The 20,027-nt window shown below is 36.6% G+C and overlaps 1 protein-coding gene across 8 annotated transcripts; it reads left to right on the forward strand.

Moving 5' to 3' along the window:
* The first annotated feature begins 12,755 nt into the window (after positions 1 to 12,755).
* LOC140884225 (cullin-associated NEDD8-dissociated protein 1-like) lies at positions 12,756 to 19,641 on the forward strand. Of its 8 annotated transcripts, none has more exons than XM_073290910.1 (10): positions 12,756 to 12,909; positions 13,473 to 13,570; positions 13,674 to 13,867; positions 13,955 to 14,165; positions 14,962 to 15,127; positions 15,250 to 15,296; positions 15,471 to 15,495; positions 15,736 to 15,850; positions 15,972 to 16,345; positions 19,384 to 19,641. In XM_073290910.1, exons 2-8 carry the CDS (start codon positions 13,535 to 13,537, stop codon positions 15,744 to 15,746), a joined length of 690 nt encoding a protein of 229 aa, XP_073147011.1. In that variant the 5' UTR covers positions 12,756 to 12,909; positions 13,473 to 13,534; the 3' UTR covers positions 15,747 to 15,850; positions 15,972 to 16,345; positions 19,384 to 19,641. The 8 variants fall into 8 exon arrangements, with proteins under 8 accessions (XP_073147011.1, XP_073147012.1, XP_073147010.1 ...); XM_073290911.1 differs by lacking the exon at positions 19,384 to 19,641 and adding an exon at positions 16,840 to 16,882; XM_073290909.1 differs by lacking the exon at positions 19,384 to 19,641 and adding an exon at positions 16,595 to 16,639.
* Positions 19,642 to 20,027: the final 386 nt, after the last annotated feature.

Below are 20,027 nucleotides of genomic sequence, written 5' to 3' on the forward strand. Positions count from 1 at the left end.
CTGGAAGCCCAAAGTGGACATAAGTATAACCCATCCTATGTATGACGTAATTTGTCACGATGTCGTGTTCTGTTGAAAAAAAAAAACTTTGTTTGAGAGTTTCTTCTGGTTCAAATATAATTATATTCAAATACTCTAATTGGTTACTATGTCCAAAATTTTTCAAGCCCATCATGGTTCCTGATTCATCTCGAGCTCAACTCAAGCTGGTTAGTGATTTGTTGAAATAATATGGAAACTGGAATTGGTCCATGGTGGAGATCACTACACTTTGGGAGGTGGATAGAGCATAAATTAAGTGGATTCCAGTGGGTCTTGACTCAGGAAATGATACATTAATGGTTTGTCACTATATGGTCCGAAAGGTGAATATAATGTAAAATCTGGATATTTTTTGGCATGAGAAAGTGATGAATAAAATAGAAATGGAAATCAATGTGGCTTTAATCTTGTTCTTAGAAAACTACGTACGGAGTATGAAAACTCATAGTAAAATCAAAATCCATTGTTGGTGGACACTCTTGATCAATGCATTATCAGTACGGGTTAACTTAAATTAAAGCTCGTTGAATTAAATTTGATACTTCATGTTCGAGGTATAGTTAAAATCCAGATATATCTCATATGTATTTTTGTTATTGGTAATCACGCTGTGGTTTTACGATTTTTCTAAACAAATTCAAACCGAATTATCATATGCGGTCCATTAGTACTTTAAAAATATATAATCGTGATTTTACATAATTTACAGTTGGTTTGCATTTTTTTAAATGCAAAATATGATAAAATACATTCAAATTGCTTCACAAAATAACAATATATTGCATCTCAAATATAAAAACTAAATTTAAATAAAACAATAATCAAGATTCAAAACTAAGTTAATAATTGAATCGAGCACAACAAAATACTCAACAAAAATAACAATTACACTAGATTGTCATTTTTTAAACTTTCAAACTTCAAACAAAATATTTATAGTCTGATTATTAAAATAATTTGACATGATATGAAGTTATTATGGATAAATAATATTATATTTAGTTTGATAAATTACATTTGAGACTAAAATTATAATTAAGAATAAATTACGATTTTACCATTTAACTATCATAATAATCTTATATTTAGTATAATATAATAAAAAAAATAAGGGTACAATAAATTTTTTTTCCTTCTATCACAATTATAGATTTGTAACCCTTGTAAAATTTAAGAGTTAATACTGTTAATCATCTCTAAATCCTAATAATAACGGGCCTAAGGATTTATAATGATTTTCAAATTTAAACTAAATATAGGATTAGTCTTTATTAATTATATCATCCCTCCCTAAATTATCAAGATAAGTAAACGTGAGCTAAACATGTGCTCCCATTTCCAACTCTATTCGAGGTATTTGTTGGAAAACTTGTGTTCACAGATCAATCACGATTGATACCCGGTGCAGCGGAAGTTAAAAATTTTTATCATGGAACAATTCCATGGTGTGGGTATCAACCATTCAACGATTAAATTATTGTGTGTGTAAAATTCAAATAACAATTAATTAAATTTTACCTTCAATCTCGCAACGAGATTACTGGACACCAACAGATTTTATCTGCTCTTGTTGTCTCTCCCTGGAACCGATGAACTCCTTCAATCAGGTCCACGAACAGAGGTTTAATCCCTCTGATAGATTGCACTAGAAAATCTATCAGAAGTTTTTCTGCGAAGAGAATAAACGAATCTGATTCGTTATTCCTTACTGCGATTCAAAATCACAGACCGGAAAATCTCGGGCAGAGTATGGGGAGGGTTCGGCCGAAACAATCTTTGAGAGGAACTAGGGTTTTCGATTTTTGCTCTCAAAATTATGACCTATTGTGTGTAATTTCTGTACTGAAATAACTTATTTATAATGCAGGCCACTAACACCTTAGGGCCCATTAATCATAAGCTGGGGCCTGACAAGCAAAGCCCGCTCGTTCAGAAATTAATATAAAATTCATCGTGACTCCGATTGATGAAACGATTTCACCAATGTGCACAGAAACCATTTCTGCACGTTTTAAAGTCAAAATAAATTTTCCTGAATCCGAATTCAGTGGTTTCCAAAAATGTCCATCCCTATGTCATTTTAGGAAACCCTACTCCCTTACTCTTAATTAAGAAGTCCAACTCCTTAGTTCATTAAATTTAACTCTTTAAATTTAACTATCTCAACGGGGATTAAAACTTCATTACACTGTGTGACCCTCAATGGTTCAGGGATACAGCTAGCCGTGGGCTCACAACTCCTTGTGACTCGGAACAACACTTTCCGACTTGCCCAACGAATCATGGTAAAGCGCCTAGCAACATCGCCCCATGATTCCCTAGGTATCACTGATAGTGCCTACAAGAACCAGTAGATTTTGGTTAGCGTACAGTACGGTCCCTTCATCCATATATCCCGATCGAATCAACAACCATTGGTATATCGAGAGTCGCTCAAGATTCGATAACTATGCAATGCATCTTGAAGATCAAATTAGTGACATCGCATGTGCTACTAAGAAACCATTTCTTAAATCACATCAAGTACTCTGGCCAGAGATTTGTCACACTAATATCTCCTCAGATCGCATAGGATATCCGCACTCGCAAGTATGTGGTGAATCCTTGACAACAATGCATTGACTCCTATATGTGTCGTAACTGTACCCAATCTCGACACCTGATGACCCCCATAGAGTCGGTAAACGAGTCAAAGCACAGCACTAGCATATAGAGTCTCCATGATGTTTCAAGTCGTAAGGACTAATGGTGTACAACCAAAACCGCGGACTTTATCCACTCGATAAGTGATAACCACTTGGAAAGTCCGGATAGGGTAGTTCGATTATTCATCCTATGAATATCCATTTGCATGCTTCGAACATCTCCATGTTCCCTACCAATGAAACGTGGTACTCCGCATCGCAAATGCTAGTCTCAAACTCGAGCGATCCTTATCCTTATTATCGGACGGCTCAATCGACTAGGAACGGTTTTTAGAATATACAGTGACTATAAGATGTATTTCATGATAGGCATCTCCATGTTCTACCACATCTTACATACACTATAGTATATTCAAGGTCTTTATCAAAACAACAATAGTATATCACAATATAACAATATGAAGTAATATAAAGTCATTGCCATAAAAGTGTAAATAATATTAAACAAAAGATTGTTTATACAAAGAGTCATCAAAGCCCATAGCCACACAGTTGGCTCACTGGGCACCCACTCTTACAATCTCCCACTTGCCCTATAGCCAACTAGTCATACTACGTAGACCCATTGCTTCGCGATGTTTGTCAAACAATGGTCCTGGCAAGGGCTTAGTAAGCGGATCAGCGATATTGTCTGCAGAGGCCACTCGTTCGACAATGATGTCTCCTCTTTCCACAATCTCCCGGATTATGTGGTATTTCCTCAGTACGTGTTTGGATCTTTGATGAGACCTTGGTTCCTTTGCTTGAGCAACGGCACCCGTGTTGTCACAGTACACCGGGACTGGACCAACAAATTCAGGAATAACGCCCAACTCTTGGACGAACTTCCTCATCCAAACGGCCTCTTTAGCAGCAGCTGATGCTGCAATGTATTCAGCCTCAGTGGTGGAATCCGCTGTGGTGTCCTGCTTGGAACTCTTCCAAGAGACAGCACCGCCATTGAGCATGAACACAAATCCAGAGGTTGACTTCGAGTCATCCACATCACTTTGGAAGCTAGAGTCGGTATAGCCTTCCAATTTGAGTTCTCGTCCTCCATAAACCATGAACATATTCTTAGTCCTTCGCAAGTACTTAAGAATGTCCTTCACGGCTTTCCAATGCATTTGACCAGGATTAGACTGATATCTGCTCGTGACACTCAGAGCAAATGCTACATCCGGTCTGGTAGATATCATCCCATACATGATACTACCTATAGCTGACGCATATGGTACATGTGTCATATTCTCTATCTCTTCATCAGTCTTGGGACACATAGACTTGGATAGAGAAACTCCATGACACATGGGTAGATGTCCTCTTTTGGACCCATCCATTGAAAACCGTTTCAATATGGTATCGATGTAGGTTGATTGAGTGAGTCCTATCATTCTCTTAGACCTATCTCTATAGATCTGTATCCCAAGAATGTAGGATGCCTCTCCCAAATCCTTCATCGAAAATCTACCTGATAACCATATCTTTGTTGACTGCAACATCCCTACATCATTCCCAATGAGTAGGATGTCATCAACATAAAGTACTAAGAATGTCACCGCATCCTTAACTACTTTCTTGTACACGCAAGGTTCCTCCGGGTTCTTGATGAAACCAAAATCTTTTATTGTTTCATCAAATTTCTGGTTCCAACTTCTTGATGCTTGTTTTAGACCATAAATTGATCTCTGAAGCTTGCATACCTTATGCTCGCTTCCCATGGATGTGTACCCCTCAGGCTGCTTCATATAGATTTCCTCCTTAATGTCTCCATTAAGAAAAGCAGTCTTCACATCCATTTGCCATATCTCATAGTCATACCATGCAGCTATGGCAATTAGGATTCTTATGGACTTGAACATTGCAACTGGTGAAAAGGTTTCGTCATAGTCAACTCCTTGCCTTTGAGTATAACCTTTAGCCACCAATCGCGCCTTGTAGGTCAATACCTTACCATCAGGCCCAAGCTTTCTTTTGTAGATCCATTTACACCCTATCGGAACAATTCCATCGGGAGGATCTACTAAAGACCAAACTTGGTTTGTATGCATCGAATCCAATTCTGACTGCATAGCTTCAAGCCATAAATTTGAATCCGCATCAGAAATTGCTTCCTTGAAGTTTCTTGGATCACATCCAATGTCGGGTTCATCTTGATCCCCTTCAAGAAGAAGACCATATCGAACTGGAGGTCTAGAAGTCCTTTCGGATCTTCTAGGTGCAGGCGTGTCCAGCAATGGTTCCTGAGGTGTAGGATCGTTATTTTGTATTTTGGGTTCTTCTCGAACTTCTTCGAGTTCCATCATCTCGCCTTTCTTATCCAATAAGAACTCCTTCTCCAAGAAGGTGGCATTCCTAGAAACAAACACCTTTGTTTCATCAGGATAATAGAAATAATATCCGATTGAATTCTTCGGATACCCTACAAAATAACATAAGCTGGATCGACTATCCAACTTATCTCCCACTGTCCGCTTCACGTAAGCAGGACATCCCCAAATCCTCAAGTACGAATACTTAGGAGCTTTGCCATTCCATAACTCGTATGGTGTTTTGTCCACTGCTTTAGTGTGGACGTTGTTCAACAACAATACCGCCGTTTCAAGCGCATAGCCCCAAAACGAAGGTGGAAGCTCAGTGAAGCTCATCATAGATCGAACCATGTCCAACAAAGTTCGATTACGACGCTCCGATACACCATTAAGCTGTGGTGTCATAGGAGGAGTCCACTGAGAGAGAATCTCATTCTCTTTCAGATAGTCCAAAAACTCGGTACTCAAGTATTCTCCACCTCGATCCGATCGAAGTGCTTTAATACTTTTACCTAGCTTGTTTTCTACTTCAGCCCTGAATTCTTTGAACTTTTCAAATGCTTCAGACTTATATTTCATTAAATATAAATACCCATACCTTGAATAATCATCAGTAAAGGTAATGAAGTAGGTGTGGCCATGTTGAGTCCCTACTCTAAATGGACCACAAACATCTGTATGGATCAAATCCAACAGATTCTGACTACGCTCAGGTTTCCCCTTAAAAGGAGATTTAGTCATTTTTCCTTTTAGACAAGATTCACAAGTAGGTAGAGAGTTAATATCCGACATATCAAACATGCCCTCTCCCACTAGCTTGTTCATCCTTCTTGAGAAAATATGACCTAGCCTAGCGTGCCATAGGTTTGCCGGGTTTTGACTATCGTTTTTCCTTTTGTTTGTTGTAGCCGGTTTATCAACATAATTCATTGGAACGTCTTTTAGTTTTAAGTTGTATAGATCGTTTTCAAATTGTCCATTTCCAATTAAACATTCATTCTTGTAAATATTGCAAATCTCATTCACAAAATTGCAAGAATAACCATCTCTATCTAGCATAGAAACAGAAATAATGTTTTAATTAAATCTGGAACAAATAAAACATCTATCAAAAGTAACTTAAAACCGTTCTGCAAAAATAAATATTTCCCATAGCTATGGATTTAACTCTGGAACCATTCCCGAGCCTTGACTGGGTCTCACCCATCCTTATCCTATTACTTCTTGTTATCATTTGCAACTCATTGCAAATATGAGATCTACATCTGGTATCCAATACCCAAGAAGTAGTATTAAGAAAAACATTTATTTCAATGTAAAACATACCCTTTGCAGTTCGCAACTGCTTGGGGTATTCCTTGCAGTTACGTTTCCAATTACCGGGTTTCTTGCAGTGATGGCAAACTTGTTTAGACTTGTCCAATTTTGCATGTAACATTTGGCCTTGAGATCATGGTCCAACCATTTCTCTAATTCGGCCAACCTTTCGGCAGTTACATCAGCCGGGGCTGTTTTCGGAGAAGCCTTTTCTAACACTTAAAAAATCTTTTTCCGAACTTAGGACAATCTTAACTTATGGAATCATTCTGTATTGTTTGCGTCAATAAGTTTGTTTTGTTGGAGAACAGAAACATGTGGATTACTGAGATAAAACAGACAATTATCGATGATTGTTTAAATAATTTACTAAGACATAAAATTGGCGAATTTTATTTTATGAATCTCACTCCCACTATTTTAACGATTTCACCACCCTCTAGTGAAAACGGGAAACTTTTTCCTTAGTGAGAACATGGAGTCCAATTGACAAACTTATGGTCCCGAATAATATCAGCCAACCATAATTCTCAAAAGGTAGAGCCCAATTGCTTCCTAAGCAACCCCCATGTATTTACCTCATGTCCAATAAGGGCCCAATAATATGACGCCGTTTAAAGTGACATGTCAAGATGACCCATCAATATTAAGTTGTGATGGACGGTCGCCATGTGGATCCCCCAATAATATGAGCCGATCCCATGGGAGTTCCACCCAACTTACAACATTTGTCGATCCAATGTACAGCTTTCCGATGGACGGGCCCCCCCAATAATATGAGCCGGACCGTATCCGCGGGTAGCATCACATACATTGACCGTTGATGGAAGGTGGGAACATTTAAACAAATTTAAATTTCCTTTATTTATCTTGATATAAATTTTAAATCATATTTAAAATGAGGGATTTTTAATTATAAAAATATTTGTCTATTTAATTTATTGCATGCTTGCCGGATTCACGCAATTATGTCTAAACATGCATACAATCATAATATCAAATATTATATAGGATGATCGATTCCATTTCTAATTGACCCGTGGTTGCCAATCACGGGTCTTAGTCCAATCCTAGGTGATATGCAGTATGCAATGCAATCCTATTACATGTGCTTCCAATTTACATTTCTCCAGTCTTTATTGTCTGCTGGGCCCACCGTCTTCAAATCTTGATCTCCCACTAAATCTAATGTATTTACAATAAATAACAATGACAAGTAGGGGATACATTTTTAGGGGTGGGAACGGGCTATAAACCAAGCCCACTTTTATTACATATGACATTCATATCGGGCCATAAACCAGGCCCATTAATAAAACCAACAACAATAAAAACAAAATGTAAATTCCTAACATACACCTACAAAATTGGTCATGGCAATCGATCATCCTTATCCAATAACATTTAATTCAAAATTAATTTATTGGATAACATGCAGTGGCAATTCAAATTTAAACAAGATAAAATCATATTTTATATATAAAATCTCATTTCACATATAAAATCATATTTTATCTCTATATCAAATAAAATCATATTTTATCTATAAAATCCAATTTTACAAATAAAATCATATTTTACTCAATATATCATAAGATCATATCTTATCATCAATTGTACCAAAATAATTGATTTCAAAATTCAATTTACGGATAAAACGTTAAAATTTTCCAAAAATTCAAATTTATCCAAAATCAATTTTAAAATTTACGGACTCGAACAATTCGATCCGAAATCTCGTGAACCAATCAAAAATAATTTTTGACCGGACCAAAAATAAAATTTTAACATATTAAAATTAATTTTTAATAAAAATATAATTTTTCCCGCGGGCCGCCCGGGACACTCCCGGGCCGGCCCGCACCCGGGGCGCGGGCCGGGGGCAGCCCGGCTGCCCCCTTAGGGCAGCAACAATTGCTGCCCTGGCGGCGCCGTGCGCCGCCTTGGGCGGCGACGGTCGCCGTCCTGGGCGGCGCCGTGCGCCCCCTTTGGGCGGCGCCGTGCGCCGCCCGGGGCAGCAACAATTGCTGCCCCACCGGGCAGCGATCCAATCGCTGCCCGGGTTTTGCCCCGGAAAAAAAAATTTTTTTTATTTAAAAATATTTATTTTGTTTTCCAAAAACCGAGATTCAAAAATTTTGTACAATCGATTAATTTAATCGTTTGATCTGAGCAACCTGGCTCTGATACCACTTTTGGAAAACTTGTGTTCACAGATCAATCACGATTGATACCCGGTGCAGCGGAAGTTAAAATTTTTTATCATGGAACAATTTCATGGTGTGGGTATCAACCATTCAACGATTAAATTATTGTGTGTGTAAAATTCAAATAACAATTAATTAAATTTTACCTTCAATCTCGCAACGAGATTACTGGACACCAACAGATTTTATCTGCTCTTGTTGTCTCTCCCTGGAACCGATGAACTCCTTCAATCAGGTCCACGAACAGAGGTTTAATCCCTCTGATAGATTGCACTAGAAAATCTATCAGAAGTTTTTATGCGAAGAGAATAAACGAATCTGATTCGTTATTCCTTACTGCGATTCAAAATCACAGACCGGAAAATCTCGGGCAGAGTATGGGGAGGGTTCGGCCGAAACAATCTTTGAGAGGAACTAGGGTTTTCGATTTTTGCTCTCAAAATTATGACCTATTGTGTGTAATTTCTGTACTGAAATAACTTATTTATAATGCAGGCCACTAACACCTTAGGGCCCATTAATCATAAGCTGGGGCCTGACAAGCAAAGCCCGCTCGTTCAGAAATTAATATAAAATTCATCGTGACTCCGATTGATGAAACGATTTCACCAATGTGCACAGAAACCATTTCTGCACGTTTTAAAGTCAAAATAAATTTTCCTGAATCCGAATTCAGTGGTTTCCAAAAATGTCCATCCCTATGTCATTTTAGGAAACCCTACTCCCTTACTCTTAATTAAGAAGTCCAACTCCTTAGTTCATTAAATTTAACTCTTTAAATTTAACTATCTCAACGGGGATTAAAACTCCATTACACTGTGTGACCCTCAATGGTTCAGGGATACAGCTAGCCGTGGGCTCACAACTCCTTGTGACTCGGAACAACACTTTCCGACTTGCCCAACGAATCATGGTAAAGCGCCTAGCAACATCGCCCCATGATTCCCTAGGTATCACTGATAGTGCCTACAAGAACCAGTAGATTTTGGTTAGCGTACAGTACGGTCCCTTCATCCATATATCCCGATCGAATCAACAACCATTGGTATATCGAGAGTCGCTCAAGATTCGATAACTATGCAATGCATCTTGAAGATCAAATTAGTGACATCGCATGTGCTACTAAGAAACCATTTCTTAAATCACATCAAGTACTCTGGCCAGAGATTTGTCACACTAATATCTCCTCAGATCGCATAGGATATCCACACTCGCAAGTATGTGGTGAATCCTTGACAACAATGCATTGACTCCTATATGTGTCGTAACTGTACCCAATCTCGACACCTGATGACCCCCATAGAGTCGGTAAACGAGTCAAAGCACAGCACTAGCATATAGAGTCTCCATGATGTTTCAAGTCGTAAGGACTAATGGTGTACAACCAAAACCGCGGACTTTATCCACTCGATAAGTGATAACCACTTGGAAAGTCCGGATAGGGTAGTTCGATTATTCATCCTATGAATATCCATTTGCATGCTTCGAACATCTCCATGTTCCCTACCAATGAAACGTGGTACTCCGCATCGCAAATGCTAGTCTCAAACTCGAGCGATCCTTATCCTTATTATCGGACGGCTCAATCGACTAGGAACGGTTTTTAGAATATACAGTGACTATAAGATGTATTTCATGATAGGCATCTCCATGTTCTACCACATCTTACATACACTATAGTATATTCAAGGTCTTTATCAAAACAACAATAGTATATCACAATATAACAATATGAAGTAATATAAAGTCATTGCCATAAAAGTGTAAATAATATTAAACAAAAGATTGTTTATACAAAGAGTCATCAAAGCCCATAGCCACACAGTTGGCTCACTGGGCACCCACTCTTACAGTATTTGTTCAAACGCTCCAGGAGTTGTTCTTAAACATTGTCCGAAGATTGCAAATAGTGTGCCGCACAAACTAGCTCGCAGATGTTTTATCAAAGAAATTAGCTTTACTGATGCCATATGCCATATGTCATACCTTGGTTTCTAAAAGTGCAGTAACTAATGACTTGTTATTGTGATTAATGATATATGTTAACATTTAAGGCGTTGATATTTACACTTCATTTTGTATTATTCACACTCCATTTCGTGTGTAAAATATGTATTCAATTTACTCTCAAGTGGAGTGTTAATAACACAAAATGAAGTGTAAATATCAACTCCCTAAAATCTATTATCTATTACTACTATTATGTAAGAGATCAGTAGAGCCGTCAATTCCGGTTAAGCCCGCCACATAATTTAAGTGGGTTGACCCAACAAAATGTGGGCCTAGATGGGCCAACCCGCCTAGACCCGCGACCCACGTAGGTTGGCCCGCCGCGGGCCTGAAAAATTATTATTTTATTTTTATTTTTATTGTTATATATGTATTTTTTAATAAAAGTTGTGATTTTTTATTAATTAATTTATATAAAATTTACACACATGAAATCAATAATTAAAATTTTTATTAAAATTTTTATATTAATATTTATTTATGAAATGATGTTTATAATTAATTATAATATTTTTTATTTATTTTTATTTGTCGTGATCCAACCCACGGGCCGGCCCGCCTAACCTGTAACTAGGGGTGCAAATGAACCGAACATGTTCGTGAGCTTTACGAGTCCGCTCGATAAATATTTGATTCGTATTCGAGCTTATCGAACTCGAGCCAAATTCGAACATGTTCGAACTTTTTTTCGAGCCGAGCTCGAGGCGAAATACTTTGTTCGATAGTTCGCGAATAGTTCGCGAACCTTAATATTTAATTAATATAATATAATTATATAATAAATATATATACATTTTGAACTTTTTCGAACTTTTCGAGCTTTTCGAAACATAATATCCGAATAGTTCACGAATAGGTTCGAATATTTCGAACCGAACTCAAACTTCATTTCGAGCCGAGATCGAGCCAAAATATTTGAAATTATCGAACTTCGAATCGAGCTCGAACTCGAATATACTCTTATCGAGCCGAATTCGAGCCTTAAAATTTTATCATTATTCGGCTCAATTCGGTTCGTTTGCACCCCTACCTGCAACCCACCTTGAGTTGGGTTGGGTTGAGGATTTTCAGCCCGCCATCGACCCGCCAAAAGATGGGTTTTTGGTGGGCCGGCCCGCCCCGCCATGTGTTGCCCCGTGTGACAGCTCTAGAGATCAGAGACCCTTTGTTGGGGTGCACAAAAATATAAATAAATATATATAAAAAAACACACACCATAACTACTTTCCTCTACTATCTCAATTTTTTTTTATTTTTTCATTTAACTATTTCTCCAATTTTTCTCCCAATAATATGAATTCCTTTTTTAAAAAAAAATAAAAAATAAAAAATTAACCCCTAGAGACACTTCATTATTTTTTACATGCTCATGTGTTTTAATCTAGTGATTGACTTGATATAATTAATATCATAGTAAAAAATCTAATATTTATGCATGTATAGTGTAATGTTCTAGAAGTATCAGTCATAATTAAAACTAGCGACGAAAGCACACACAGTTGCGTGTATAATATAATATATGATATTTTATGATTTTTTTATTAATGAAATAATATATTATTTAGTAGTTGAAAATTAGTTATTGGAAAGATAATATAAATTTAATATCCTATTATATTAAAAAAGGTAAATGAGAAAAAGTGGAGAAAATTGTGGATAAAAGAGTAAAATTAAAAGACATTTTTCGTGATAGGGGTAAAATGGAGAAACAAATTGGTGTGATCTTGACACACCAAAAGTAGTTATTAAAGGGTGTTAAAGTTTAATAGAATATAGTAAAGATAATAGAGATAAATGCTCTCCCATTATTTTGACGAATGTTTATTTAAAATATAATTATATTCTCACATATTAATTTATTGACCTTTTTCTCCCTAAATACCCAATTTTTTTAAAAAATGCTTCAATCGTATTTTTAAAGACAAAAGATAAGGTAAGATATATATTTATTTTCGAAACTATAAATTTAAAATAAGATAGAGTAATAAATTTGACTAGTATTATATGCATATATAAACAAAAGACAAATGAATTATTTTTTTAATCGAGAACAAATAAAATTTTTTTTTCTAGCAAACAAAATCAATGACAAAAAAATCTCTCTCCAAACGGAATAATATAATTTATATACAATTTATAACACGCATTACGAATGCGCCACGACGCTAATTATAATAAGCGCGACTGCAGCATTCAGGAGTGTTGTTGCTACATCTGATCTGGCTGCCTGCTCGAACAGCTTCACTTCAGTGCGTAGGGTTTAAGAACAAGCACAATCAGTCCATCCACCATCGGCTCTGGCGTGAAATTTATTCCGATTCCTGTTCGCAATCTCAGGTAACACATGCCTATCTCGTCCTGTGACAATTTCTGAGGAAAAAACCTGTGCATTGCAATAGCTCTGATTGTGTAGCTGTAGAAAATTCAGTTTGGATTATGTGTTGGAGTGATTTTGCTGCATTTTTTTTCATCAGTATGATTGCGCGTCATGCTTGCGCGGATGCACTCTTTTGCATTTACTGTGTTTTTGTGTGTGTGTGTGTGTGTTTCTTTTTAATGTTTTTCGATCAATTTGGTGTGGTTTCGTCATTGGGAATGCGAGGTTTGAGGAAAATGTTCTGAGTTTCAAGATGCCAAATTTGGTCTCGAGCTTTATCCAAAAACAGAAATTGACGTTTTTTACAAATATTAGGTTTGTTCTTAGTTCGGTTCTTTTTGCCAGTTTTTTCCCGTTCGTTTATTTACCAACTTGTATTGATTTTGTTAACTTCCTGCTTGCGATGCTATTCTGTTCTTGGTAAAATGTTCTTTCAATTGGGGTTTTCTGTGGAATATCTTATTTTATAGAAATTGATTAATGTCGTAGACTCATATACTCATTCTTGTATTTATGAACTCAGAAGGTGGTCTATCTTCTTCTGGTGAATTACAAGCTGAACGAGCTGCTTAGAGGTTCAAGAAGATGGCTAATTTAGAATTAACTGGGATACTTGAAAAGGTAAGTCATGAATACTTTATAGTCTTCAATTCACCTCCTTGCTCTTATTTTTCAGCTGTTAGTATGACTTAATTATTCACTAAATATTGCCTATGCCCCACAGATGACAGGAAAGGATAAAGATTACAGATATATGGCGACGTCTGATTTGCTATATGAATTAAACAAAGAGGGATTTAAACTAGATGTCGATCTTGAAGCAAAATTATCTAATATTGTCATACAACAACTGGATGATGCAGCAGGCGATGTTTCCGGATTAGCTGTGAAGTGTTTTGATCTTGCTTCTTTAAATACGTAGCTTTTTGGATTTATTTTCAGTTTATAATAGTTAGTATTGAGAAACTGCAATCTTATTGATTTTGCTTGGATGTTCAATTCCAGTCTTGTTCCTTTGGTGAAGAAAATTAGAGAGCAGCAGGTTCTGGAGATGACTAATAAGCTTTGCGATAAATTGCTCAATGGGAAAGAGCAACACCGTGACATTGCTAGCATTGCTTTAAAGACAATTGTTGGGGAAGTTCCTAGCCCATCTATTGCACAATCTGTTCTTGTATCTATTTCTCCAAAGTTAATTCAAGGAATAACCGCTCAGGTGAGTCACTTGATCAATCATTCATCTGTTTGATATGGACTAGACAACTACCTTCTTGAGTAACAGATTCACACTTGCTATCGATACTATTATGTGCAAGCTTTGTTGGAAGTTGGAGGACAATGGTTTTGAATGTGTTCTTCATCGTGTATGATTTTTATTTCAGGATTCAATAATAATATAAATTTAAATGAACTATGCAAGTCACGCTCAATTATTGGTTGCCCGATACTTTTCTCTCGATGTATCCTGAAACCCATCCTCGGACAGGCAGATATGCATGTAAAATACTGTCGGGCAATATCAAACGACATTATTTTATATGCATTTCTGCATGTGTAGGTGCACCTTTAGGTTTGTTTGGATTGTTTTGGGAAAGATAGATTTACTCCTATGATGCAACCTGTTAGATATAGAAAAGGAGATAAACTTGTGTCCTTCAAGTCCTTCAAAGCTTGAAGATGGGAGCTTTCGAGCTGTCGTCTCATAGTCATTGTTATCTTGTATGAAATAACAGTAATTTTCTTTGACCTCTTTTATGGAAGATTTTCTATTCTCTTGATTTATTAGGTGTCTAAAACTCAAAAAATGATGTGTTAGGGTTTTTAAACCTTGTCTTTATGGGGCCCTCAACTGTAGGCTGTGGTATTGTGTGTGGTGTTTTGTATACTGTAGTGGTAGATTTATTGTCATGAGTTGAAATATTTATGTATTCACAGAACTTTTTTCGTCATTTCATTAGACTTTGGTTTTCTTTATCCTCATCATGAAATTTATGTATCCTTTCTTATTATAGGGAATGAGTACAGAAATCAAATGTGAATGTCTCGATATTATGTGTGACGTTCTTCAAAAATATGGGAATGTAATGGCGTCAGACCATGAGGTCTTGTTAGGTGCCTTGTTGTCTCAGTTGAGTTTGAATCAAGCCAGTGTCAGAAAGAAGGCTGTTTCAACTATTGGTAGGATGAATCAAATTCAAAATCTTGTTGAAGATACTCTGATTTTAGTTTCATCAGTTGATTAAACTCTTCCTTTTCGCTGGTTATTACAACATTGCTGCCGCATCGTCTCTCTCTTCAAGCTTGTCTGATGATTTGTTGGCTAAAGCTACTGTTGAAGTTGTTCGACTTTTGAAAAGCAAGGCCACAAAATCTGAAATTACACGGACAAACATCCAAATGATTTGTGCTTTAAGGTATATGATTGAAATAGCCTTTTTTGGCTGATGGTTAGATGTGTCTATGATTGCTCTGATGCTGTCAGAGCCATCTCATGTGCGTTGAACCCTTACGGTCCTTTTGATTTTGTCGATTTAGTTATCGTAAAGGTAGATTTTTTCACCTTTTCAGGACAGGAATAACTTTACATTGAGATATGAAAATGATATTTTTTAGTTGTTCACGGGAATCATGGAAATTTAGAATGTTATTCTTGTTCAGTGTTGGTAATTCTGATACCGCGGGTCCATTGTGTATTGAGTTGTCATGGCATATGCTTTACCTTTTCGTGCATTTTACCCTTCTATGATGAATCATATCGATTGACATCTGGCTTTTTGGTTTTCAAGCCGAGCTGTAGGTTATCGTTTTGGTCCGCACCTTGGAGATACGGTTCCAATACTAATTGGCTACTGCAATAATGCATCAGAGAATGATGAAGAGCTTACAGAGTACAGCTTGCAGGTGCTCGTTCTTTTGATATTGTGTATCAGTGATAATTTTCGTGATCAATACAATCTTTGTTTGAGTTCCCCCTGTTCTTATTTTCTCTCATTTTATACTTGTTGAATACTTTTCTGCTTAGGCATTGGAGAGTTTTTTGCTGAGATGTCCCAGGGATATATCTTCCTACTGCGATCAAATTTTACGTCTTACTTTGGAATTTCTTAGCTATGATCCTAATTTCACTGATAACATGGAGGAAGACACAGACGAGGAGAGTTATGTGGAAGAGGAGGACGAGTATGTTCCAAAGTTAATTGTTTGCTAATTGAGGACTTGGATGTTATCGATGATAGGGATTTATGCTAATATTTCATTCTATGAGCTTGTAGTGAGAGTGCTAATGAATACACAGACGATGAAGATGTGAGCTGGAAAGTGCGTCGAGCTTCCGCTAAATGCTTGGCGGCGTTAATTGTTTCTCGTCCTGAGATGCTCTCAAGACTATATGAGGAGGTATGCATCGATAAGTTTCAAGATATATCTATTTGTAAGCATACTTTATACGACATCTTAACATTCTATTCTAGTGTGGTGTTAGAGTATGCCATAATCATTGTAGCTCTTCTCTTGGCATTGTTCTTGCACACCCTGTAAATAATTTTCCACAGAATTAAATTGTAAATGACTTCTTGTAATAAATTGTCAGGCAAGATGCCATTGACAATGTGATTTTTTTTTTTTTTTTTCCGAATGAGCTCACAGCTCTAGCCTGTTCGTTTACTATGTGGTTCAGTTTCTTCCATTTCCTCCATCTCCTCCATCACCCTGGTTCAGTTCGTTGACGGCGTTCCCGATCTGGTCAAGAGAGTTACCTATGTGGTCAAGAGAGTTACCTATGTGGTTCAGGGATGGTAAAATTCCGTTTACTCCCCAGTTTCCTCCATTTCCTCCATCTACTCCATCACCCTGGTTCAGTTCGTTGACGGCGTTCCATCTCTCTTGACCAGATCGGGAACGCCGTCAACGAACTGAACCAGGGTGATGGAGGAGATGGAGGAAATGGAGGAAACTGAGGAGTAAACGGAATTTTACCATCCCCGAACCACATAGGTAGCTCTCTTGACCACATAGGTAACTCTCTTGACCACATAGGTAACTCTCTTGACCAGATCGGGAACGCCGTCAACGAACTGAACCAGGGTGATGGAGGAAATGGAAGAAACTGCGGAGTAAACTGGGGAATGAATGCCTTGTTGGCAGCGGCAGCGTGCAGTATGGTCTACATAGGCTGGAATGTGGGCGTTGCTGTTGAAAAGTGGAAAAAAGATGGTTCGATCAAGCTAACCTTCCACTTGTTTTGGTTAGTTATATGCAATTAAATGCAAACTGATTCTTACAATTCATTGTGTTATTTGGTTTCTTGGAATGCAATTAGAACGTACTGAAATGCGTCAGTGATCTCGCATGTTTTGGTTTTGGTTGATATTCACTGTCTATTTGTGTCTCCTTGCTGTTTAGTTATATTTATGGATGGAAATCAATAAAGATCTTTCTTGTTTAGAATGTCCATTTTATGAATACACGGAGTGTAAAATATAGGTGATGATCACGGGGCTTCTATTCATGTAGACAGAGAAGTTCTCTTTCAACTTCAAGGATGACATGATCTGAATTGAAACTTGAGTGAAGCTTGGCTTCAAAGATGTCCCCTAGATTGATGTTTTCTTTAAATAGCCAGCATGTAAAAAATGAAACTCACCTCCTTTTCAATGTGGCATTGTGGTGGGTGAAATGCATTAGGCTCCTGTGATACAATCGAAAGCCCTCTAAGAAATAGATGCTCATCACCCTGTGATTTGAATATGATGCTAGAAACTGCTAATTTTCCCATGATGTGCCTGCACAGACAGTTATATGGTTGTTGTCTCACACATAATCAATCTAATATAAATTGAGATTTTTTAATTTATAATATACATGTAACTCCAAGAGATCATAGATCGTCGTTTTCAAATTTTTTCTTCAAATTTGGATAAAAGAAGGTACATTTGAATCATTAGAGATTTTAAAAGGTCAAATTTAATAATGAATAAATAAAATTAATATGTGGACAAAACCATTGAAGAACAAGGGCTTTTGGCTACATAGTCAGAATAACATGAATTTTATGTCTATATTTTTTTTCTTGTGGAATATTTGGCACTTTCAAATATAACAAGGGGCTCAGATGCATTTTGCCCATTGTTTTGGTCATAGTAGCGTGGTTTCTAAGTTGGGTTGTGCTATCTCTTGTTTTTGTGGACAAGTTTAAAAAATACTTGGCCATATGGTGATGATTATCTTATTTCAACTACATGATGTTTTGCGGTTTCTATTCCAATGTTTTACATTAATTTAGTCAAGAAGTTCTGCTGGTGTTTGCTTAATTATCTGTAGAGTTACTCTAGTGTTTGTCTAATATGGGTGTACAAAAAGGTATCCAATCACTAGTCATCTGAGTTTAAATTGTGAACTATTTTTATAAAATCTCTACAAACATCGTTGTCAAGAATCTGACAGACATTCTTGCCATGATGATTTTCTTAAGGGAGCTTTTGTTTGGATTTCTAAGGCGTTGGTTACAGAGGTAAATGCTATATTAGCATAACTCTTAAACTTCTCGCTAGGATTTACACGATGTTCTAGTTCCTAAGGCCTAAGATGTCTATTTTCTTTTCAACCTCTGATGTTCTTGGTTTGGTATATTTGAGGTCATCCCATAGATTTTAGTTCCTAAGGCCGAAGATGTCGATTTTCTTTTCAACCTCTGATGTTCTTGGTTTGGTATATTGTCCACAAACATTAAAGTTGCCGAGGAGATGGAAATATTTTGCGTTCTTGGAGCAGATGCTTCAAGAACACTGGTCCTTATATTTTCTCTCTTTAAGGAAGAGTACTGAACCGACTTGGCAGTATCATCCTGGGCTGCTTATATATATGTGCGTCAGCGCCTTTATTATTCACATAAAAGAGACACCTTAGTCTGGGATTCTGGAAAGGACTCCCTCCTAGCTGTAAATACAATAAATGAGGAAATGAAATGAAGAGGGTTCTAAAGCCAAACCTCCTTTTTCAGAAAACTTTCATAATGAGTAAGTCGATTAATTAGGTTGAGGGCATGATAACTGAGGTCGCCTAGTTGTTGAAAGAGGTTATGTTAGTTTGTCAATGATAGACATAACATTTGATATCCAGAGTCATGTCCAACTTATGCGTCTACATTCTACAAGGGCTACAATCAGTAGATCAAGAGCCATATATGTCATACTTTACAGAACCACGTGGTATAATATATCAATAGAGCTCTGGAAAAAACCTTCAAAGGCGACCGCCTCTTTGCCTGCGAGAATGTATGTTGACATAAAAGGGTAATTTTGTTTGGTTTGGTTTGGTTTTTGTAATATTCAACGGTGCGTTATTTTGTTCGACGATTGGTAGGATCTAGTATCCATACTAATGTATTCATTTGCTCTTTTGTTTATTGTACTTATTTAGTTTCTATTTTTGTGCAGATCAACTTCCATTCAAGGTAAACTGTTGAAGCACAATCTTGATTCGGAAGTAGTTGATGCTCTCAAGGATTTGAGGAACAAATTGTCTGAAAATGCATCCCCTAGTTGACTTTCAAGTCATAAATTAGTTGGTGCGGTATCCCTTTTGTTTTGTAAGCATTGACAAATTTTTTTTGGCACAAGGATTACTTTGATATTGTTCGTATAGGAATCAAAGTGCATTTTAAATTTAAATAGTAATATGAAAATTTACCATAATATATATCACAAGAGACTAAAAGTTACTTAAGATGAAATAAATATATATTAAAAACAACTCACTTTTTAAAATGAAAAGATTGACTTAAAATTTGCCATTTTGCGGCAAGTTAATAAGTGAATAAGGATTGACTTAAAATTTTCTATGAGCTCTCATTTCTACCAAATAGAATGATTTATATCATTCCTTCAAATTAATTTTTGCAAATGTATATTCTTCGATCCATATCTATAATTAGGTTGCAATGCTTGCTAATTTTAAGATATTTTTAACTTATAGATTAATACATTGGTTATAAGGTATGATCAAAATTTTAGGATTGTCCAATTTTGTTTAGAGAATAAATAAAATGATTAATTTTGTCCATGTAATTTTAATCCTTTGT

Source organism: Henckelia pumila, chromosome 2 (assembly GCF_033568475.1).
Source record: "Henckelia pumila isolate YLH828 chromosome 2, ASM3356847v2, whole genome shotgun sequence".
Taxonomy (NCBI): Eukaryota; Viridiplantae; Streptophyta; class Magnoliopsida; order Lamiales; family Gesneriaceae; genus Henckelia; species Henckelia pumila.